We start from the raw sequence: 24,532 nt of genomic DNA on the forward strand, positions 1-24,532 counted from the left end.
CTTTCAGAAGATTACTATCAGTCTGTAAAGACTGTACCATTTCTAAAAGTACCTCATTTGACTTAGTTTTGTCAGCTAAATTGTTGACATCCTTCCCCAGAGTTTTGAGTTTTCCTTTCAGAAGATTACTATCAGTCTGTAAAAACTGTACCATTTCTAAAAGTGCCTCATTCTTGGCTCTATTATCAAACCATGTTTTTAAGAAAAAAATATGGAGGACAAAGCTGATCCCCAGAATCAAATAGAAAGGTATAAGGGGGAAATCATATAAACCTTGCATGACATCATACATAGTATAAGTGAGTTCCTGGATTTTTAAATAGTCTGTCATTTTTCCCTTTTAAATTATAAACTTATATTTCAAATTATAAATCTTACCCGTGGTTGATTTTGAGCTGGAGTAGGTGCAGTAACTGTCACCTGCCAGTAGGTGTCGCGGCGCACTTGGAGCCACGTGCTTGGTTTAAATCTGATTTTAGAGTTAAATCCTGAAAAGATATGCTTAGATTAAAAAGTTATTTAGTATAAATCACAGACTGTGTGCTCCCTGAAGGTCTCTGGCTGTTCAACAGCCACACGAGACAGTCGGCAGAGGGAGGCGGGCTCCTCCTGCTCAGGACAGAGGGAGCGTTTTCCCCGGCGGCGGTGGGTGTGCTGGGCTCGGTTGCGAGCTCCTCCGCCGTTGCCCCCAGCAGCGATAGCTGTGCCGGGTGCGACCTCCTCAGCCTTTTCCACCTCAGCCTCCCGCGTTCCCGCACTGCCTGAGCTTCCGCGAGCTCAGAAAAACTGGATCCAGAAGTCAGCCTGTAGCGGCTAATCAGGGACGCTGTGCCCAAATGAACACGGCTTGGCCGCGGCTGGCCAGAGCCGCCAGAGTCTCTAGTGGCCCCACGAACCTGGCACCAAGTGAAGAAGTTGGCTCGATAGGGGAAATAACAGGCTAGCTAAGGGGAAACTCACGCCACAAGAATGGAAAGTCCAAGCTCCGCTGTGTCCCGCGGGAATCACCCAGAGAGAGCGAGAACCTGGTCTCGTCCCAGTTTTTCTCCCGGGCTCCAGGAAGCCACGCCTTAACTAGGTTCCACCTCTTAAAGGTGATTGGTTAACAAAGCTTTTCCCCCCAGCACCTATGGGCACCAGAAAGAGGGTTTGGATTCCCTGGAGTTAAGAGTTGTAGTTGGTTGTGAGCTACCATGTGGGTGTGGGATCTGAACGAAGGTCCTCTGCAAGAGGAGCAAGTTCTCTTAGCTGCTGAGCCATCTCTCCAGTCCCTATTGGTGGCCTAGAACTCTCTGTACAGACAAGGCTGGCCCCAAACTCACAGAAATCTGCTTTAACCCCAGTCTTTAGAATGGGATTAAAGGTACACACCACCAAGTTAGGAGGCAGAGGCAGGTGAATCTCGGAGTTTTGAAGCCAGCCTGGTCCACAGAGTGAATTCCAGGTAAGCCAGGGCTACACAGAGAAACCCTGTCTCAAAAAACAACAACAAGGGGCTGGAAAGATGGTTCAGTGGTTAAGAGCACTGGCTGCTCTTCCAGAGGTCCTGAGTTCAATTCCCAGCAACCACATGGTGGCTCACAACCATCTGTAATGAGATCTGGCGCCCTCTTCTGGTGTGTGGGCATATATGGAGGCAGAATGCTGTATACATAATAAATAAATAAACCTTTAAAAAAAAAACAACAACAAAAACCAAAAAGGCCCGTACCACCATTCTGTTTTGAAAAATTTTTAATTATATATATATATATATATATATATATATATATATATATATCTGAGTGTGGGTAATGCACACGTTGTAGGGTGAAAGGGACAACTGGAGCAGGAAACCAACCAATCACTGCACATCCTCACTCTGAACCTAGAGTCAGTGAAAGAAACACGTCCTTTTTTTAAGACCTGGGCCAAGGAAAGAAACATCATTATCACTGAACCCAGGACTAAAGACATGGGCCCTGGCTCCGAAACTAGTGTCAAAAGACACACTTTGTCCTTAGAATCAGAGCCAGTGAAAGAAATATGCCTTGGTCCTAAGTCAAAAAGCTAAAAAGGACCAGTGAAAGAAACACAGTTTGGCCATGAAGTCAGAGCTATCTCTTCTGTCCCTGACCAATCCCACTTCTCCCTGGGAAAACTCCGCCCCTAAGAAGCCCTATATGATAAGCCTTTCTGCCTCTCGTTAATATTAAAATTAAAAGGCTGCTGTTAATCCCTTCCTGGACTCTTTTCTGGACTACTACTTCCCAAATAAATCTCCTCAAGAGAGTTTTGGGTGACAACCTTCGTTTGCCGGTGCAGATTCAAGAACCTGGCTGGGCCGTCCATTAGGGAACTGAACTGAAAAACCTTGCTGAGCCGCCCCCTAGGGAGCCTCGGCAAAGGAGAGCAGAACAGAAGAACCTTGCTAGGACGCTCCTTAAGGGGGGTTGAGCGAGGCGGGGCAGAAAAAAGTAAGTTTCCCCCTGAGTCAGAGGAGATTGCTACATTTCTGCAGGGGTTTCCCCTTTAGCAGAGTGTTAGCCAGAGGAGAAGCTGATAGCTCTATCAGGACTTTCCCTTAAGGGAACACAACAGAACTGAGCTGTAAAGGCTCTCCAGGAGAAGAGCAGGATCACTATATCCTGTGGGGAGACTGCCTCCACCGCACCCCAGCTTCAGGTAGCCTGTCTTCCCCATAGTCAGGACACCTGTCCTCCAGGGCTGAGCTGTCCTGTTGCGGCTCTACCCCTCCAGAGCTGCTCTATTGCAGGTCTATCCTCCAGGGCTGAGTTGTCCTACTGCGGCTCTAAGTATAACCCGGCTTCCAGATAAGTCAGGATATCTCTGCAGCACTACAACTGTAACACATTCCCCTACACACGTGAGTGCATTTACACATAGAAACCAGTGGTATCAGATTCCCCTGGATTGAGAATGAGAGGTAGTTGTAAGTGGTCTGATATGCATACTTGGGAACAGAACACACATCATTTGCAAAGCCAGTATATGCCCCTATTGCTGAGCCATCTTTCTAGTCCTGGGCCTTTAAAATGTTTTTATATTTTGTAGTATGTGTGTGCGCGTGCACGTGTGCACACTCACACTATGCCATGATGTGTAAGTGGAGGTCCGAGGACAACATTTGGGAGTCATTTCATTTCTTCCATGAGTGGCCTGGAGATCAAACTCAGGTCAACAAGTTTGGCAGCAAGCACCTTTACTTGCTGAGCCATCTCGTTGGCCCTCCTGGGACTTCTTGGTATGATTTCTCTGAACCATGTTGGTCCTCCTTGGCATCTCTCTCCTGGAGGGGTAACAACTCCTAAGTACAGCCATCAAAATTAAAGAGAGCTTTCCATGCAAACACTAATGCTATTCGGTGCAATACACTGATGATAGAGCGTTGGCATTTAAATATTTGGATTTTCTTATTTTTCCCTCCTGCATGCACCCCCCCCCCAAACTCTCAGTAATTGTTAGTAAATTTCTAAAGACTGGGGGAGGGGTAAGGGAAGACTCCAAACTATACTAATTGTTTTCAAAACAGACTCAGAGTTTTCCTTGCCATAAAGAAATCTGAAAATAGAGGCTGGCTTCCGTCCTAGCTCTGCTTGGAAAACAAGCAGCTGATAACTCTGTGACTCACCAGTTGCTCAGGGGACTGCCAACTCCCCCGATGTCAGGTGCCCAGGATAAATGTCAGATCCTCCCGTGTGTGGTTGGCGGTGCTGGCGTCATTGCAGGCAGTGGAGTAGCTCCTCTCTGAAAAGGGAATCTCCCGCAGCCCCGTGAAGGATGTAGGAAAGGGGAAATGGGCTGTCAGATGTGTTCAGACATGAAGGTGGAGGAGGAGTGTTGTTCCTCCAGCAGGTCAGGAAAATGAGTGGAGCAGGAAGCAAGTCAGCTCCCGGGAAGACCTTTGACAAAGACTGAGGTGATGAGCCTTAAAGAGCCAAAAATCAGGGCCCACTCAAAGGCTCTCTGAGGGGAAAGGCAGGCCCCACAATCTCAGCTGGACCCCTGGAGCCCACCTGGTGGATAGAGAGAACCAGTTTCTGCTGGTTGTTCTCAGAACCCCGTATGTGTTGTCAGGGCACTCACACCCCTCCAATAAATAGATAATAGTAAGTGAACTTAAAAAAGGAAACTTCAGCTGGCGGTGGTAGTGCAAGCTTTTAATCTCAGCGCGGAGGGAGAGGCGGGTGGTCTCTGTGAGTTCAAGGCCAGTCTGTGGTCTACAAGAGCTAGTTCCAGGACAGGCTCCAAAGCTACAGAGAAACCCTGTTTCAGAAATAAATAATAAAAATAAAATAAAAAGGGAACTTCCACTGTTTCATTCGTGTCTTAAAATTCAAATTAAAGAGCTGGAGAGATGGCTCAGCAGGTAAGAGCACTGACTGCTCTTCCAGAGGACCCGGGTTCAATTCCCAGCAACCACATGACAGCTCACAACTGCCTGAAAATGCAGTTCCACGGGATCTGACACCTTCACATCAATGCACATAAAATGAAGTTAAATAAATCGTTAAAAATTATTTTAAAAAATCAAATTAAAGAGAAAAATATTTGTAATTTAAAAGTAGACATAAACTGAACATGATCCTTATTAGGGCTGAACATTAACCTCTTGATCCAAGTCATTAAAAAGATGCAGTCAGTGGGCAGGGATGGTGCTGGTCTAACATGAGCGAGCAAAGGCCTGAGTATGGTCCCTAGCCCTGCACAAAATGGTGCGACGGCTAGAGGGCGGTTGAGGCAGGAGGATCAGGAGTTCAAGGTCATCTTCAGCTCTACTGGAAGTTTGAAGTCATCCTAGGCTAGGTGAAAACTTTTCAAAACAAAACGCCTGGGGTTGTAGTAGAATCTGGCATGACCCATAGGGGAGTGTGCTCACACACTAAAATGCTCAAAATAGTATAGACTTTTTGCTGGTTTTATTCACTACTGTATTCAGTCACATGTCATAAAACATACCTAGTGCATAGCTGGTAATAAACACTTCTCAAATAAATAAGATTGGAAAAAAAGCTTTTATCTTGTATTGGTGAAAATGGACATTCATATACCAGAATCTAAACTGGAATTGTTCACTGGAGAGCAATTTGTCAAGATTCATCAAAATCAAAGAGGCATCTGTCTTATGACATAGCGATTCAACCACCAAATGGTTATTCAGTTGATGTAGATGCACCCAAGTACATGTTCAGGGCTGTGCACTATGGCCCTACATTTTAGTACAAGTTGTTGGGATTGGGCTACATATGCACCATCAGGAGTCTGGTTAAATAATACACTGGCACTCAAAAGATACACACACTCATGTGGTACAGTCTGCATGATACCGAGTGAATAAAGCCAGGCACAAAAAAATGTGTGCAGAAGAAGGATTGAGGGAGGAAAGGTATATATATATATATAATTGGATATGGTAAGCTTCTGTTTGGACATTAAAAAAAGAGGAGTGGGCCAGGCGTGGTAGCTTGCCTATTTAATCACAGTACTCGGGGGCAGAGGCAGGCGGATCTCTGTGAGTTCAAGGCCAGCCTGGCTCACAAAGCTCCAGGACAGCCAGGACTACACAGACAAACTCTGTCTCGAAACACCAAAAAATAAGGGGCTGGAGAGATGGCTCAGCGGTTAAGAGCACTGGCTGTTCCTCCAGAAATCCTGAGTTCAATTCCCAGCACCCACATGGCAGCTCACAACTGTCTGTAACTCCAGTTCCAGGGCATCTGACCCTCACACCAATGAACATATAATAATAATAAAAAAATAAAAAAAATAACAAAAGAAAGAGAGGAGGGTTTTGGGGGCCTAGAGAGATGGCTTAGTGGTTAAGAGCACTTGCCGCTCTTGCAGACGACCTGGATTCTGTCCCCAGCACCTACTTTGGTAGCTAACAAAACCACGTCTCTATTATAAACATCACGAAACAATTCCAGAACTCATAAGCGATAACTTTTCTTTAAATCCCGTTTAAGGGCTGAAAGTTTGGAAAAAAAGAACTTTTTCAAAGCCTGTATTGTGGGAGACCTTTCTCTTCTTCCGCAGCGCAGTCAATTAAAAGGACAGTTGGGCTCTGCCTCGAGCAGCAGACCTCGCGGGGTGCTCAGCGGCCACCCCTCCACCCCTGACCCCACCCCCGCCGCCCGGATTCTGCGCCGAGGCTGGAGCGCGCTCGCTCCTTAGAGGGCAGCAGCGGGGCCACACGGGGACGCATGCGCTCCGGCGGCACCCGGGGAATTAAAAGAGAGAGGGAAAAGCTCCCGCAGAAACGCGCGGCTCGCGTCCCTCGGCCGCGGCGTGATGCGCACGGCCCGGCCCGTGACGCCGCGGCCACCCCCGTCTCCGCGCCCCAGCTGCCATCGCGCGCCCGGCTCTGGGAACCCGGTGTCCGTCTTCGCTCCCTATGGGGCTGCGCCGCTGGCTACGGAGCGCCTGCTGCTGCTGCCCGTGCCGGTGCCTGGAGGAGCCCGCGCGGCCCGAGAAGGAGCCGCTGGTCAGGTGCGTACCGGCGTGGGCCGGGCCTCGCGGGGTGGGTACCCGATGCCCCCTGTACCGCGCAAGGGGGTACTATGAGGTCACACCGCGGCGCCATCCGAGCCCCTTGGCCCCATCTCGGCTGGTCTCCGGCGAGACGTTTTTAAGCTTCAGATCCCTGGGTCAGATGTAGTGTATAGCTCGGAAAGCGCCGATCCTCAGAGGCAGCTGATGCCCCTGGGAAATGGCACTGATTGGTGCAGGGCTGGGAAAAGAAGTTTCCAGAGACGGTGGTCTCGTCGGGTGAAACGGACGAGTGTGGGTTTCTGTGTCACTCAGCAAAAGAAGTTTGGCTATCAGTGTCATGACCAAAAGAAGTCGAGTCCAGCGACTGGGCTTAAGGAAATCTTTCTCGTGATAAAAATAGCGCGTGTTGTGCCGGGGATAGCCTATTGACTGTTCATTGTAGCTTAAGCTGTCAAATGTGAGGAATTTAATGTTCACTAGCTATGTTCTTAAAAAAAATAAGGCTTGTGAAGGAACAAACAGATTTGTTTGATTTTTTTAAATGATACTTTAATACGTTCATAAGCACAAGGTATAGGAGAAGGGGCAGAGAGAGAGAGAGGCTGCTTTTTATTTTTCCTTAAAATGATTTTTTCTATCGTGAGTTTGCCGAAATCAAAGTTTCATCAAGTCTTGCCTCAGGAAACAGACTATTTAGAATGAAATTAGGGCACGGGATGTAGGCTGGAATTCCAGGCTCAGTGAACCAGCTCGGACTGAAACCAGGCTTCTTTAAGGCATCTACAACGAATACAATAATGCTTGCACAGCCCTTTCGGAAGCATGACTTACCTTTCCTGATTCTGTCGAGTCCAGACACTTCCCCTGACTCCGGAGAGTTACATAACCGCATCCTGCCTGCCTGTCTGCTTGTATTTTCCAGGGCATTAAGCACCCTGTACTTCCCACTGTAGGAACAATCCGCTCTTAGTCCCTCCAGGCTGGAGGCCAGTAGTGACCTTTTGCCTTCTACCCGTTCCTAAATGCTGGTTTTCAAGCAGTCTTCTTTAATCACGTTGCCCTTTTTCATGTTCCTCCTGTGATGTAAGCCTTGGAATCTATCATCTTGTTATTTGGTAAGCACACAGGTATTCCGTGGAATGTATCTAGACACACGAGGCGCTATATACACACATAGCTCCACAACACACACACGCACACACGCATATACACACGTCGACCTGTAGACTTGGCTGGCCTCTAACTCACAGAGATCCACTTGTCTCCTGAGTGCTGAGATTAAAGGTGCGCGCCACCTTGCCAGGCTACCACCATTCAGGTGCTGCCTTGTTTTTGCTAATAGCCCTCTCACTTAGATTTTGAGATTACTCCGCACAGGGAGAGACTGAATTAATCTACTATTTATTTATTTATTTTGGGGGGGGCGGGACAGGGTTTCTCTGTAGCTTTGGAACTTGCCCTGTAGTCCAGGCTGACCCTGATCTCACAGTGGTCTCAGTCCCCCCCCCCCAACCCCGCCCCCATGAAAGGCGTGTGCCACCACCGCCTACCTTTAATTTAAAAGACAATAGAAAACTGTAGAATTTTTTTTCTCAGGACTCCAGGCTTTTGGTAATTATGAAATACAGCCTTCAATTTAGTTCCAGCCACAACTTTGGGTGTTTCCAGTGATTATTTTTTTCCTAGGATTGCTATACTTCTAATAACTTTTATTTTGAAATGGAGACCCTCCCCTGTTTTGCTTTATGTCAGTGAATGAAAGTCCATAAATTTTATGATTATTATTATTTTAGAAAACAAAACAAGGTTATCCAGGCATGGTGGAGCCCGCCTTTAATCTCAGCACTTGGAAAGCAGAGGCAGGAGAATCGGGTGTTCAGAGCACTCTTAGCCTTACAAGTTTATACACAACGACCTATCTAAATAGAAATGTTTAGAAATTAGGAAGACATATACATAGCAACGTATTGATGAATCCAGCTACATGGGATGAGTCGCGTACGTGGGTGACTGGGTTATTAAGATTATTTGTGCCACCGTTTCCTCATATCTTTGTTAAGGGTGATGATGACAGTGCGCACACTTCAAAGGATTGCAGAGAGAAAGGAAAGGAGGGTCACACATGCCAAGGGCTTAATATAGTGCCTGACAGCATAGTAAACAAGCAATAAGTTTTAATGACTGTTAGTTTTCATTGTTGCTCTTCTGAGCATGTGAGTGTGAGTGGACTTGCCTCATCTGGTTACGTGTTATTCTGGCGCCATTTTGATATAACCATGTCATATCATGGTTATATATGACCGCGTGAGATAGATGTACATGTGCCTACATGTGCTTGAATGTTCTCTTCCACGTGAGTCACGGTTCGAATTCATTGTTTTAGTTTATTATTATTGCATATTTATGTACGTGAAATATGCATGTTATGATTACATATTTATATGTGTGTGTATGCATGGTCTAGTGCTTTTGGGTGCACGTATGTGCAGGAGTAAGTGCATGTAAAGGCCTGGGGTTGACCTTCCACTCTGTATTGAGGTGGGGTCTCTCACTTGGATTCAGAGCTTGCTAGCTTGCCAGTCGGCTCCGGGATCCCCAGTCTCTGCCTCCTGAGCTGGAATGACAGGCAGGTGACCACACCCACCTGGTATTTATGTGGGTGTTGGGGATACAAACTCTAGTCCTCACATTTATGTGACAAATTTTTCACCTGGTGAGCTATCTCTCCAGCCTACTTTTTAAAAATATACAGGCCATTGGTTTTTTGGTCTATATGCAAAACCATGCAGCTATCAGTACTATATATTTTTGTTGTTGTTTTTTTTTTAATTGTTGTTTTTCGAGACAGGGTTTCTCTGTGTAACAGCCCTGGGTGTCCTGGAACTTGCTCTGTAGACCAGGCTGGTCTTGACATCACAGAGATCTGTCTACTTCTGCCTCTCAAGTGCTGGGATTAAAAGTGCTTGCCACCACAGCCCAGCCTCTACTATATTTTATTAATGTGTGTGTCTGTCTGTATGTCTGTATGTGTGTGTGTATGTATGTTGGCATACCTTAGCCATGGCTTGTGTGTGTGTGTCGGGTGTCAGAGGACAATTTTTGGGAGCCAGCTGTCTTCTATTCCCTTGTGAGTCCTGGAGACTGACTCGGGTCATCAGGCTTGGCAGAAAGAGTAGTTGCCTGCTGAGCCATCTACAGCCAGTATTGTACTGTTTAATTCCAGCGTATTTTTAACTCCTCTTGAGAAAAAAACCAAAACACCAGCACCCTTTCTGGCAGCCACTCTTCCCATTTCTCTCACCACTGGTTAGTGGTTACCAAGCAACAAACCATCCGTTTCTTTGGCATTATAGATTTGCCTGTTGGACATTTTGTGTAAGTGGGATCACAATTTTTTTTTTTTGCATGTGGCTTTCTGTACTTAGCGTGATGGCTTCCCAGTTTACCGTGTTGGAGCCTGTATCAACACTCTGTTCTTTTTTTATAGCCAAATATTATTTCTTTGTGTGGATTGATCATATTGTTTATCTATTCGCCTGTTGATGGGGATTTGGGTTATTTCTACTTCTGCCTTTTATGGAGAATGTGTGAACGTTTGTGTGTAGTTTTCTGTGTAGACATGGTTTCAGCTCCCTTGGGTAAAGCTCTCAGAGTGGAATTGCCGGGTCACGTGGTCCGAGGACGCGCTGTTCTGTTTTTCAAGAGTGCAGTACTGGTGAGGTGAAGTCACGTGGCCAGATGGCTCACATTAATGTTGAGGACTTTAGTGTTTCATATCATCTTTTTAATTTTTCCCCTTATAACAAACTTTTTTTTAAAAAACAGCCATCTTTGTTCCCTTAGCCGTCCTTTACTAGCTATAGGAGTGCTAATCCACCCATCTTTGTTCCCTTAGCCGTCCTTTACTAGCTATAAGAGTGCTAATCCACCCATGTTTTATTTTCGTTCCCGAGCTGTAGTGCCCGGAAGAGAGGCCACCTGTGTGTGTGGCCTCCTCCGGTCCTTTTCTCAGTGCTGCACTCGGGACTCCTGTTAGTCTAGGAACTGCCGTCGTCATCTCAGCCCGCGTGCCGCCGTCTGAACAGTTTCCGACCTTGATCCTTTGGCTTTTCCAGGCTCCACGTCTTTGAGGAGGACAGAGCCTCCTTTCTGGGCCTCCGTGTACTCTCTCCCCGACTTGTCTGTTTCTTCTCCCTCTCTCTTCAAACATTCTGTGTAGCCATTCATCTTGATGATGCCATGACCTTCAGCCTGCTGTTCTCTGGTGTCCTCTGTATCCCACACAGACGTCTTTGAAGACAAGTTGCCTGTACCCCCGCTGCCTTCTTGACTGCTGCTGTTGAGACTAACCCCCAAGTCTGGGTCAGGCCTGGGATTAGGCGTTTTCGGAACTGTGCTAGGCGGTTTGACTGTGCAGGGTCTGTGGACAGAGTTTGTGACACACAGAGCTGGGGCGATGGGCAGCAGGTAAACATTTTGTTTGCCATGATAGCACAAGGGCTGGGGTTTGGATCTCCGGGAATCCAGGTGAAAAGCCAGGGGGTTGTCTTAGCCTGTATGTAATCCCAGGGCTTGCCGGGTGGGACTGGGCTTCCCAGAGCAAGCTGGCTTGGCTGGCAAGGCTACTTGAAACTGGGAGATCCAGGGAACAAAAGACCCGCCTTAGCAGAGAAAGTGGAGAACAATCAGGAAGAATCTTGATCTCAACCTTGGGTCTCCAAGCGTGCACATATGCACACAGGCACACACCATACATTCATATGCAAAAGAAATAAAAGCTATGCTTAGAGGCTGTGAAAGGGCAGTTGCTGCACGGGACATGCCCACATAGGCAACATCTGTTTATTGAGCTCCTGAAATCAGACTTCTAGTTAGGTGCATATTGTGTTTTTGAAAGTTGAAGTGAAAATTGACTGTTCGTCTCTCAATGTACTTGTTTTTTTTTAATTTATTATGTATACAATATTCTGTCCGTGTGTATGTCTGCAGGCCAGAAGAGAGCACCAGACCCCATTACAGATGGTTGGGAGCCACCATGTGGTTGCTGGGAATTGAACTCAGGACCTTTGGAAGAGCAGGCAATGCTCTTAACCACTGAGCCATCTCTCCAGCCCTCAGTACTTGTGTACAATGTACAGTGTACATTGCCATGCAGTGCACTCATGTCTGTTTCTTCACATTCCCTCCTCCCTGGAGAATAATTTTGCATTCACTGCCTCTGTCTGTAACCAGCTAGTGAGCTGATTTCCCACCTGCTGCCTCTGCTGCTGTCATGTTTTTTAGCAGTAGCACCTTTTTATAATATCTCCGTCCCCTACCGTGTGGTGTGTGTGTGGTGTGTGTGTGTGTGTGTGTGTGTGTGTGTTGTGTATTAGATGTCTGGTACTCTGCTCTTTTTTTTTTAAAGGTTTATTTATTTATTATGTATAAAGCATTCTGTCTGCATATATGCCTGCACACCAGAGGAGAGCACCAGACTTTATCATAGATAGTTGTAAGCCATCATGTGGTTGCTTGGAATTGAACTCAGGACCTCTGGAAGAGCAGCCAGTGCTCTTAACCTCTGAGTCATCTCTCCAGCCTGGTACTCTGCTCTTTTACACCACATATTGTTCTGAGACAGGGTCTTACAGAATCTAGAGCTAGGCTGGCAGCCGAAAAGCCTCAGTGACCCTCCTGTCTCTGTCCGCTTGAAGCGCTGGGAGTACAGGAGTGTGAGCCTGGTCATACCCAGCCTTTTACATGGATGCTTGGGATTTGAACTCAGGTCTTCATGTTTGTGTAGCAAGTGCTTGTACTTGTTGGATTATCTCTCCAGTTTTTTTATTTTCTTTCCTTTTGAGGTGTTGTAAGGCCTACTTCAGTTACTCTTTTTGAGGACATGTTGGGAAGTCTCCCTAAGAGGTTAAGGCGTCTATTTTATCCGTAGGCCTCTTCCTGCCTTCTGCAAGCTATCACAGTTATAAGGCATATATATATATATTCTTTTAGGGTTTCTCTGTGGTTTTGGAGCCTGTTCTGGAACTAGCTCTTGTAGACCAGGCTGGTCTCGAGCTCACAGAGATCCACCTGCCTCTGCCTCCCGAGTGCTGGGATTAAAGGCGTGCGTCACCACCACCCGGTTTATAAGGTGTATATTATAAGCCTGTCTAAACTAGATTCTCAGGCAAGCATCTGGAGCCATCTCTCCAGCCCCCTGCTCAGTTGTTTTGTGTTCACAGAAAGGTTGTTTAATAAGGGATGGAATTTCTCTGACTGTCCCTCAGGTCATGTAGGTCTGACGTAGTTTGAGCTATCCTACTCAGGACTCTGACTAGGGCGAGTCTCGAGGAAGCATCTCTGACATTTCATCTTCCCTGAGCCTGCCCTAATCCTTCCCAGGTCTTCCTTCGTGGTCATGCTGTAGTAGGCACTGTTGAAAGGGCTTTGTGCTGGTTAGCTGAATATTGCCCTAACCTATGAGACACAGTTGTTTGCTACAGTCTGTGAAGTTACCTCCACACCAAATGAAGAGATACTGAACCCCTGTTCCAGAAGGCTCCTTAAGGAAAGTTATGTTCCCGCGAGCGAATTCACCAACTGCTCAACATGTAATCTTTCATGTGTCTGTTGAATGACCTCACTGTTGGTTATTAACCTTGAATTCATGGGGAACGGCTGCTGTATGTCAGGTGTGCATGGGGCTTATTTAGCACGTCTTATATTATTTTGTTTTATAGAACCCAAACCAATGCCAGGGCGGTGGTGGCGCACACCTTTAATCCCAGCACTCTGGAGGCAGAAGCAGATGAATCTCTGCGTTCAAGGCCAGCCTGGTCTACAAGAGCTATTTCCATGATAGGAACATGCTAGTTCCAGGGCTGTTACACAGAGAAACCGTGTGTCAGGGAAAAAAAAAACAACTTAAAAAAAAAAAAGGACTTAAACTTGCTGTGTAGCTGAGGATGCTCTTGAACTTTTGATCCTTTTGCCTCTACCTTCCAAGTGCTAGGATTATAGGCCCACACGACCATATTTAATATATTCAGTGCTGGGGCTCGAACCCTAGAATTTGTGCCATGTGAGACAAGTATCTACCACTGAACCAGCTCTCTGTACATACCCATGTATCTTCACATTTCAGTATCACCCGGGGGGGGGGGCATTCTAAACACCAGATCACCAGTGAAAAATGCCAACTACGCCGCAATAAAACATTCCCCCCCCTATTTTACAGGGTGGACTTTTGTGTCCTTGAGTTGATTGAGTTATGTGTATTACAGAAAGGAAAGTTGTTGCCAACACTCGAGTTAAAACAAGAGAGTCAGACCAGCCTGGTCTACAGAGCTAGTTCCAGGACAGGCTCCAAAGCCTCAGAGAAATCCTGTCTCGAAAAACAAACAAACAAACAAACAAACAAACAAAAAAAAACCAAGAGAGTCAGGGTGTTGCCTGTCCAGCCTCAGCTGGGAATGTTCACCTGAGCTTTTGTTTCTCTGATTGCACATGTATGACTTTAAAACTATCAATTTTAGGGTTATAGGTAAATTTTGGTTTTTCACATTCAGGTTCTGTGGCTAAGGAGGATCAACAAGCTAGCATCCACGTTTAGCTTTAGGAGAAACCGAGGCATAGAGCTTCAATAACTTGCACGTTAGCTGAGTCGGGAGTCACATCCTGTTTGGTGTCACTGTGAGAGCGGAGCTCTTCCAGGATGCAGGGGGTACATCTCCAGCTGCTCAAAAGCTGTGTGCTAGAAATTGGGTGTTGAATATGAGAGTTTCCTTGAACTGTGGTAGCTTGGAGTCCAGAACCCCAGCCCCTTTCCCTGTCCCGAGGCTGGAGACAAGGTGCCAGTATGGAGGGAGGACGGGGTGAGGGATCGTGGCATTTGAAGGGGTCATCCTCTGCTTAGAGGTGCGTCACCTCTTGCATGTGCACAGTTTTTCACTTTACAGGCAGAACTCACACGACCTTCGAGTTGATGGACTCACATTCACCCTTAGAGAGGCTTATGAAAAGCTGGCAGGTGTGTTGATGTCGGTGAGAGAGCTCAGTCTAGCGCCCAGATGGTCCGATTTTCCTCTTGCAGCACGCTGTTGGATTTGCAGAGCCAGCCCTCAGCAGCCCTGACTTCCTGTGCTGCCCTTTACAGTCTGCCCCAGCCCTAGCCAGAGAGTGATTTGCAGGAGTTAGCGGAGACATTCGGGGTCCCACTGTGGGACAGTGCCTGGCTCCATGGCTCCCATTCTAGGGCTTTTACATTGACCTTCTTGAGACATAGAGCAAAGATGGAAAACGTGGGGCTACTCCTGGAACTTAGAGGTTGATGCTCTGTAAGAAGTCAGCCATTTTTTTTATGGTTGAAATACTTTTACAATATTTAATTCCGGTTGGCTTGGAACTTACTATGTAGACTGCGGTTATCCAAAACTCACGGGAATCCTTCTCCCAAATGCTGGGTTTAGACGTATGTTACCATTCCAATGTATGGTTGTTTTGTCTGCGTGAACGTCTGCGGATCACCTGTTTGGCCAGGAGGGCCAGAAGAAGACTTCAGACCCTCTGGAACCGGAGTTACAGGTAGTTCTAAGCCATCCTGTGGGGGCAGGGAACTGGACTCAGTCCTTTGAACAGCAGTCGGTGCCTCTAACTACTGAGCCCCACAAGGGGGACTTTTAAAGCTTTTCTTCTCTGGCAACCCCACAACAGCATCCCTGTTCTCCTTTTGTGATGCGCGTCAACTAGTCACGTGACACCAGAAGGTCCCTAGAAGGTGACATTTCTTTCAACTAGTCATATGGCCTGGGAAGGTCCCTAGAAGCTGACATTTCTTCCTGTTGAGCATCATATGATCTAGGTTTCCTGGAACTTTCTAAACATCTTGAAGTGATCTTATCACTACACCTTAAGTAAACTCTGCTTAAAATACTTTATTAGAGATGTAAGGACTGGGGCATTTATATAATGTATATTCTTTTTTTCCCCTTTGGGAAAATAGTTTTGATGAGACATTGTACCTAAATAGTAAACCCTTTCAATGTTTGGCAGGTATCCTGAATTCTGTGTCAAGGTTTTCTTTTATTTTGTTCTGTTGAGACAAGGTCTCTATGTAGCTCTGGCTGTTCTGGAACTCACTTTGTAGATGAGGCTGGCCTCAAATTCACAGAGATCCATCTACCTCTGCCTCTCAAGTGCTGGGCTTAACATGTATATGTTTAAATGATATCACAGACAAAAGACATTTGGTATAAAGAACGTACAGGGCACACTCCTGTAACCACCTATCAGGATAAGAGATGGAAGTCACCACCCCCATTCCCTTCCCGATCTTATCGAGAGTTTTATCAGAGTTGTTTCCTTGTTTTTCTTTATAGCCTTATCACTTCTCTGAGCAGTTGAAAGACCTGGTCTGGTTTTGCCTTTGAACTTCACCTAGAGGAGGGTCAAACCCTGAGCGTTCTCATGTGCCTCTCTTGCTCCACTTTGTAGATTCATTCACGCTCTGTGGTGAGCTCGCTTCCTGGTTCTTCCTGCTGCACGGTGTCTCCCATTGCACTCAGCCTTTCTATTAGAGGACTTGAGAGTGGTTTCTAGTTTCGTGCTACTGTAGCGTGTTTCTAAGGTCAGCACAGACCATGAAATTATTCACCCCCTCCTGGTTCTTTAGATATGCGAAACAAATCCCTAACCCTGGAAATCTCTCAGTGCTTCTTACCCTATCTGGCTAGGACATTCTTTCTCTGGCTACCTGCATGGATAACTCCCACTATTCCACCATTTTATCAGACAGTCCTTCCCCGACTGCCATGCCCAGCCTGCTCATCTGCTCTTCTGAACCTGTCTATTTCTCCACAGTCCTGGCTGTCATCTGACAGAAACACATGTGCTTATCACCTGTTCCTCCCACAAGACTCTCAGCCCGATTTCTGTCCATTTCATCAGCTGAGCAGTGTGAACAGTTCTCCGTGACTCCGGTGGCTTGGATGTTGGCCTCATCTCTGTTGTTTGGAGGCCTGTGAACTTGGGGAACAAATGTTCAATAATTCAGCAAATATTTATTGAGTATCTGTTGGGTGCCAGGTGCTATGATAGACGCTGGCAATAAACCACTGAGCAAAAAGCATGGACAGAACCCAGGCCTCGTAGGTCCTCTATGGCGGTAAACAAAGGACACAGTAGACAGTAAGTATAACAAGCAAAGCAGGAATTACGTCTGTACTAAGAGAAAGGATAGAGCTGAAGAGGAGAGGAATGGTCACAGTAGATTGGTCAGAGCAGGCCTCGAGCAGGTGATGTGTGGAGGGGGAGAGGCTGCCAGCGTCTGGAGGAAACTGGGCAGGTCTATAGATCAGAGGGCAAACAGGACCTGATTGACATTTTGGAAGAACCAGTTGCTCTCTGGCTGTTGGATTAAGAACAGAAAAACCAGGTTGGAGAAATGGCTCAGCTGTTAAGAAACCTTGCTGCACAAAAAAAAAAAAAAAAAAAAAAAGGAAAGAAAGAAAGAAAGAAACCTTGCTGCTTTCAGATCCCATGCTCTTTTTCTGAATTATCTGGACACCAGATACATGTGTGTTATAATATATACATACAGGCAAAAACACTTATACACATAAAACATGAAAGGAAGGGAAGAATAGACTAGAAAAATAAACTCCTACGGGAATTCCTGTGGTTAGTGGGGAGATGGGTTTTATTTATTTGTTTGTTTGTTTGTTTTGGTATTTCGAGACCGGGTTTCTCTGTAATTTTGAAGCCTGTCCCGAAACTCACTCAAGTGAAGACCAGGCTGGCCTTGAACTCACTGAGCTCCACCTGTCTCTGCCCCCCAAGTGTTGGGATTAAAGGCATGTACCACCACTGCCCGATTAAGTGGGTACCCGTAGGGTTTTCTATTGGACTGGAGACAGGCGTTGAGGGATTCAGGATAGCTTCGTGCTCTTGACCTGAGCAACGTGAAGCTGGAATTGCCATCATGAGTGGGGAGCCCACCAGCAGCAAGGTCCGTATTTAGGTCACGTTGAGCTAGTGCTGTCTGCTAGGCATCTATTGGGAGAGAAGACGTCGAATATTTGGGACAAAGATTCAGGCGCTGTTCTGGGGAATCCTCCTCATATGAATAGACTTTAAAGCCAGGCCACACGATGATCCAGCCAGGAGTCAGGGCCAGCGGAGGGGAGGAGGAGGCTGGAGCCTCGGCTTCCAGAACCCCTTCTAGTGCCTTTCCACAGGAGGGAATAGGGACGGTGCTGCCCTGCTGGCTTCGCAGGGTTTGCGTACCCAGGTGTACCGCACTAGGGTCTGCTTTAGCCAGAGGGGTGGGAAGCCCAAAGGGAGAGCGAGTGTGAGGGACCGAAGCCAGGGACCTGAGGTGCTCATCCTTCATTTCCAGGGATGTCACAGCTCGAATACTGAAGGAAGTCATGTGTGAAGGTAGGTCAGTGTCCAGAAAAATCTCCACAATGTCTAAACGAACAGGGTTTAAACTCTGGGTAACAGATGTTTGTTTATTTATTAGAGACAGGGTCTCATCCTGTAGCTCTGGCTATCTTGGAACTCACTGTGTAGACCAGGCTTACCTTGAACTCATAGAGATGTGCCTGTCTGCTCCCTGAGTGCTGGGGTTGAAGGTGTGAGCCACTGTGCCTGGTTTGGGCAATAGGTGTTTAAACACTGGATAAAAGAAACAAAACAAAACAAGAAACCCAGACTGTTTTAGAAGAAATGAGGACAGGACAGAAGAATGAAGGGGAAAAGGAAGGAAGGAAGGAAATGGAGGAGAGAGAGGGTGGAAGGGGATGGGAAACAGAGGGTGGAAGGGAATAAGAGAGGAGAGGGGCTGAGCAGAGTAGAGAGGAAGAGCTCTCAGAATCACCTGCTCCTTCACAGGGAGGTGGCAGTGTAAGGGGCTGGCCAGCTCCTCCTGGGGAGTCGCACACAAGAAGGCCTTGGGCAGAGAAAGGAGAGGATCACACAGCTTCTCAAGATCTGAGTTTCTAGACCCTCCATGTCCATACCATCAGTCACACATCAGCCCAGGACCAGAGCAGAGAGGTCACTGGAACTTCTGGCCAGCAGCCATCCAGTATGTGATGTCTTGTGGGTCTTTTCAAAATCTTTTTACACAGGGTCCTTGGCCATGGTGAGGAATCCCAGGTTTTCTCTGAAACTGACTTTCAGCTGACATGCTTTTGTGGCCATGTCCCCAGGCAGATTTTTATTTTTTACTTTAAATACATTGAAAGAAGATTCCTGATCTTTGAGTCTTATGCCCTGAGGTGAGATTAGGGTGAAATCTAATCCTTTGGTAGCGAGAGTAGCCTCTGCACGGGTTGTAACATCAGAGCGACTTCTCAAATGCCTGAGGTTCATAAAATATTTATCATCAGCAGATGGTGGCCAGGGGCAAAACGGCTGCTCTCACTTTCTCTAGAGCCTTTTAGACGTGGTTATCTGAGGGAGGAAGAGGGAGGGCAGCTGCTGGTTGGGAACCCCCCTTTCTTCACGTGCCCTCCCAAGGCTCCTGTGGCTCCTGGCCACTCCGAATTGGATTTACACACCTGCCCACTTCCTGGTCTGGGGCTCACAAAGGTTCCCAGGCTGCTTTTTCTTGGGTTATTTTGCTTTATACTTTTTAGCCTGGTCTCTCCTGGCTGCTTTCAGGGTAAGGTGGCTTGATGTGGTTGCTGGAGTCATCAACAAACCTGCCATGATCAAGATGGGGGACTCAAGAGCTGGCCAGACATATACTTCCGGTGTTCCTCAGAGAGCCTGTGTGTGTGTGTGTGTGTGTGTGTGTGTGTGTGTGTGTGTGTGTGTGTGTGCGTGTGTGCATGTGTGCGCGCGCGCGCGTGCACTTGTGTGGGTACATTTGGAGATCCAAGGGCGTCCTTGGGTGCCATTGTTCAGGAGCTGCCCATCTTTCTTTTGGTTATCAGAACTGACCAGTGGTCTAGGCTGGGATTACAAAAGTCCTCTGCCGTACCTATGCTGCAAGGGTAACTTCTTTTCCCACTGAGCTGTTTCTCCAGCCCCTTGACCATTTTTTAAAAAGTCATTGCTAGAATAATCACTTATTTAGAGGCAGGACTTCAACTTCTCTCTGCTTCGAAGGAAGATTTCTTAGTATTGAAGAACATGGCCACACAGGTCCTGCTTGGGAGACATTGAGCTGGGGCAGTTTTGACTCTTCAGAGGTGAATGAGTTCAGAAGGGCAAGGGGGGGGGCACTGGCGAACACCCCTGGAGAAGCCCTGTTCACTCAGGGCAGCACCTGCTGGGTTTTTTTCCCTGCTTTCCATTGTTCCATTGTCTCCTGAATGTCAGTGACTAGGCAGAGCTTGAGTCTCTTAACAGGCTAACTTCAAAACCATTTAGGGCAAGCCTAGATGGGGGAATTTCTATATGTGTGTTACATGTTAATCACATGTTATGTGTTTCCTGTTTACAGATGAAGTGGCTAGCATCTAACATTGGATGAAGTTGTGTGTGTGTGTGCGCATGCACATGTGTACATGCGTGTGAGAGCACTTGCAATTCACAATTCTGTGAGATGATTGCTGTACCTTGGAGCTAGGGGTCTTCAGTTACAGTCATGCAGTATTGATCCCACTTAGGGGATGACCTCATCATGAGGTGGTCTGTCTCTGAGTGGGGCTTCAGTTTTCCTGGAATCCACGTGATTGCAAGTCTAGGGAATACTGGACACTTCTAGGCTGGACTCCAGGGGATCCAGAGTAGGAAGACAGCTGGATGTTCCACCCAGTTGGAAAATACCTTATTTATCTTATCTTCACGCTTTTGGTCTTGTGGAAGGAATGAGATAGGTAAATTTAGTGCTGATCAACTCTGTCTTAACCAGTTTTTCTACAGACACTCCTTAAATGATTGCAAGTCTGTGTGCAGACTGGAACAAGACAAAGGAGACAAATGAAACCAGAAGGTGGATGCATCAAGCCTTGTCCCACTCCTGGCTACCCACTGGCTGTCTACAGGTCCCAGAGAAGGGCTAGTGCTAGTGGGCAGAGCAGCAGTCTCTCAGTGCTTGTTATGACACAGTTGCTCAGTGAATCCCTGCCAGGGACCACACTCAGAAAGGATTGCTAGGCTTTCCTCGGAGAAGTTTAGTTCTTATCTGTCTAGTGGCATTATACCCCAGCCCTGCCTGTCCCAGGTGGCTTTATAACTGGAGGGGTGGAATGGGGGGACCCTAGATACAAGGATTGAGTCTATGGCGCTGTGGTGGCTTACAGGTTGCAAGAGCTAGTTAGGCAAAAAGAAGCTGGTTCATTGCCATGATGATCATGGATTGAGCCCGAAACTGTAAGCAAGTGTCCAGTTAAATGCTTTCTTCTGAAAGAGTTGGCTTGCTCATGGTGTCTCTGCACAGCAGTGAAACACTGACTAAGACACACACTGTTCCTCATGTGACAGTCGATTGTGACACCACCCCAACTACGCACTTTCCTCATTCCTTCTCCAGCCATTGCTCTACAACCCTTTGATCTGACCTGCCATAGTTCGTGGTTCAAAAGCCTAGCACTGTCTTCAGTCCGACATCAGCTCACCCCTGCTTCTTCACTCTGTGCCACTGTCATTGCGTGTGTGTGCACAGAGCTTGGAATACCCCATTCTGTGGGCACACGAAGCCTGTGCTGGCCTTTCTTGAACTGTTTTTCTGCCGGGGTGCTTTGCCCTTGCTCCCTATTTGGGCGAAAGAACCCATAAAAACTCTTGAACTCTGGGGGCTGGAGAGATGGCTCTGCGGTGGCGAGCATTGGCTGCTCTTTCAGAGGTCCTAGTTCAATTCCCAGCAACCACATGGTTTCTCACAGCCATCTGTAACATCCCTCTTCTGTTGTGTATGAAGACAAGTCATATACACATACATAAAATAAATATGTTAAAGAAAAGGGGGGAAAACCTCTTGAACGTCCTTCTCCTCTTATGTAATCGGTCACTTCTTCCTTTCTGCTGTTACGTCATTTTGTGCTGCGTATTGTGCTTACTGAATTCTTTTTTACCTCTACAAAGTACAGCCGTGAGTGACCGAGTGTGTTCAGCATGCTTATCGAAGCCTGCCTGCACAGAACACCTAGGGCACCGGGGGCACCTCTCTTTCTGGGCAGCTCTGCTGGTTCCCAATCTGGTGACTGGTTCTTGCTTCCTGTTGTGAGATTTCCTGGTGCCAGCTTGAGGTGTGTCCCGTTTGTGGCCTTCTTGACATTTACTTCCAGCCTACTACTGGTCATTTCCTCTCATCCTTCCTTCCCAGTGCCTCCTTTTGTTTCTCTGGATGTCTTCTGTGTATTTTCATTTGCCATATTCTGGTGTTACACACTCGACATATTTGTTATCCCGTGGCCACTGGGCATTCTTGTTCTGCCTCAAAACAGTGTCCCTCTTTCTCCAGGTAAATAGCTCAGATCTCAGAGTGGCTTTGCCTCCTCCCACCCCTCTGCGGCTCTCTTCTGCTGAGTTCGTCTTCAGCAGCCGATTCTGTGTCACGGACAGCACACTTCCTCAGCTCCACACTCATTCAAATCCTGCCATCCGTCTGTCACTTGAGCTATCTAAATTGCTGATGCATGGATCTGTGCATCTATTCAAACCAGGGCCCCGCACACGTCAATTACATCTTTGTTTTCTCCTCTCCTTCCCTCTTCATTTTCTTACTATTATTAATATCATTATTATTATTTTGATTTTTTTCAAGACAGGGTTTCTCTGTGTAACAGCTCTGGCTGTCTTGGAACTCGCTTTGTAGACCAGACTGGCCTCGACCTCCCTGAGATCCACCTGCCTATGCCTCCTGAGTGCTGGGGTCAAAGGCGTGCGCCACCACCACCCGACTCCTCTTCTTTATGTATGCAGGATATCTCTGTGGCACACAGGCTGGCTTCAAGCTTGCTCTGCAGCTCAGGCTGCCCTTGAATTTGTGAACCTTTGCCTGAACTTCCCATGTACTAGAATTTCAGGCCTGTTCCATGCCTAGCTTCTGAATTTTGCAGAGTTAACAAACCTTTAGAATCTTTTCCTGCATCCCCCACACTTCACCTGGGAGGATCTTTGTAAGCTGTTAATGCTGCTCCTGCCTTGCTCAGGGGTAAAACAGTTCTAGAAAACTGCTAGATGTGTGGCCCACGGAGCACAATGTTTTTAGCCCCCAGCTGCCTTTCCAGCCTCCTTCATTTTTCTTACTAGTGTTCCCTTTCTTCCAAGGTACGCACAGAATTTCCTCATTGGCCTCCCTTGCTGGCACCTCTGTTGTTAGCTGTCTCTTTACAGTTCTAGCGTGGCTTCTTCATTATACCTGCTTGATGCCCACTGCCGCTAGGATCTTCTGCTAGCCAGCACAGATGTGTGCCCACTGCCGCTAGGATCTTCTGCTAGCCGGCACAGATGTGTTCTCACAGTGCCTCCTTTAGAGCACTTATCAGAGAATTGACTTATATAGCCGAGTGGTCATTCAGTAGGAATTTCCCATTCTTGGTTTAGGACCAGAAACAAGAGTCAACAACAAGAGTTTTACTGAGTCCCGCAATAAAGGTGTTATCATGCTTCCTACATGTTATTAGAGGCAGTGAGTAACTCCAATGTGACCCTGTTTGTCCTGTCCTTCAGAAGTTAACTAGGGCTGTGTACAGGCATGTCCTGTGTGTCATGCTGCATCACCAGCCTCCTTGAGGCCAAACATGGGTATACTTTGTAAAGGAAACATTCATGAAACAAGAGTATAAGACAAGGCGACTGAACTTTCCCTTTAATGTATGTATGTTTGTGGGGAGCATTGCACATATGTGTATAAATAGGCATACATGTACATGGGAGTGCAGGCATGTGGGTACGCATTGATGTCAGATGATCATCTGTCACTATCTCTCAGTCACAGATGTGCCAATATCATGGCTAGTCTCGCTTGCCAGCTTGCTTTAGGGATCTCCTGTCTGCGTCTTCTGAGGGTGGAATTAAAGGTTGCCTGCCATTTTCACCTAGCTTTCACTTCCGTCCTGGGGTTTCAAACTCTGGTCCTCAGCCTTGTGCAGCAAGTGATTTTTTGCTGTTGTTTTGTGTTTCGAGACAGGGTTTTTTTTTTTTGGAGCCTGTCCCAGAACTTGCTCTTGTAGACCAGGTTGACCTCGAACTCAGACACGCCTGCCTCTGCTTCCTGAGTGCTGGGATTAAAGGCGTGCACCACCACCACCCAGCTGTTTTTTGTTTTCGTTTCCATTTGACTGGCCTGGAACTTGATAGGTAGATCAGTCTAATTAGCCTAAAACTCATTGAGATCTGCCTTCCTCTGCCCCTTGAGTGCTGGGATTAAAGGTGTGCATCACCGTCCCTGGCCCCAATTTAAAACAAAACAAAGAAATGTATATGGGTATTTTGCCTGCTTGTATGTTATCAAAATGTTTGTTATCAAAATATCAGAATGTTTTAATATACTCAGCCGTGACTCCAGCCTGCACTTGAGATTCTTAGTCCTTATGCTTTTTGATCATTGAAAGTAATTGGGTGTGTATATTTGTTGTTTAGGGTTTAATTTTTTTCGTGGAGAGAGGGATCAGCAGCTAAGAGCACTGACTGTTCTTTCAGAGGCCCTGGGTTCAATTCCCATTGCCCTCGTGGCAGCTCACAACTAATCTGTAACTCCCATTCCAGGGGATCTGATGCTGTCACACAGACACAAGCGTAGGCAAAAACAAATAGACGTAAAAGTAAACATAATATTTTTTCTTATTTTATGTATATGAGTCTTTTGCCTGCATGTATGTCTGTGCGCCACAAATGTGCCTAGTACTACAAAGGCCAGAGCCTCTGAAATTGGAATTAAAGATGGTTGTGAGTCGCATGTCCTCTGTAAGAGCCTTGGGTCCTCTGGAAGAGCAGTCAGTGCTCTTAACTACTGAGTCATTTCTCCAGCCCCAGTCTTGTGTGTGTGTGTGTGTGTGTATGATGTGTGTGTGTGTGTATGATGTGTGTGTGTATGATGTGTGTGTGTGTGTATGATGTGTGTGTGTATGGTGTGTGTGTGTGTGTATGATGTGTGTGTGTGTAT

The 24,532-nt window shown here is 46.9% G+C and overlaps 1 protein-coding gene across 1 annotated transcript in view; it reads left to right on the plus strand.

Annotated features, from left to right (window-relative positions):
* Window positions 1-6,236: 6,236 nt before the first annotated feature.
* The window catches only part of Mreg (melanoregulin), a 64,955-nt gene continuing 46,659 nt past the window's right edge, over window positions 6,237-24,532 (plus strand). Inside the window, exon 1 of the mRNA XM_005361663.3 lies at window positions 6,237-6,489. Coding sequence (XP_005361720.1) covers window positions 6,395-6,489 — 95 coding nt within the window. The 5' untranslated portion in view covers window positions 6,237-6,394. The remainder of the gene's footprint in view (window positions 6,490-24,532) is intronic.

The sequence above is a fragment of the Microtus ochrogaster genome, linkage group LG4, assembly GCF_000317375.1.
Source record: "Microtus ochrogaster isolate Prairie Vole_2 linkage group LG4, MicOch1.0, whole genome shotgun sequence".
NCBI classification, from domain to species: Eukaryota; Metazoa; Chordata; class Mammalia; order Rodentia; family Cricetidae; genus Microtus; species Microtus ochrogaster.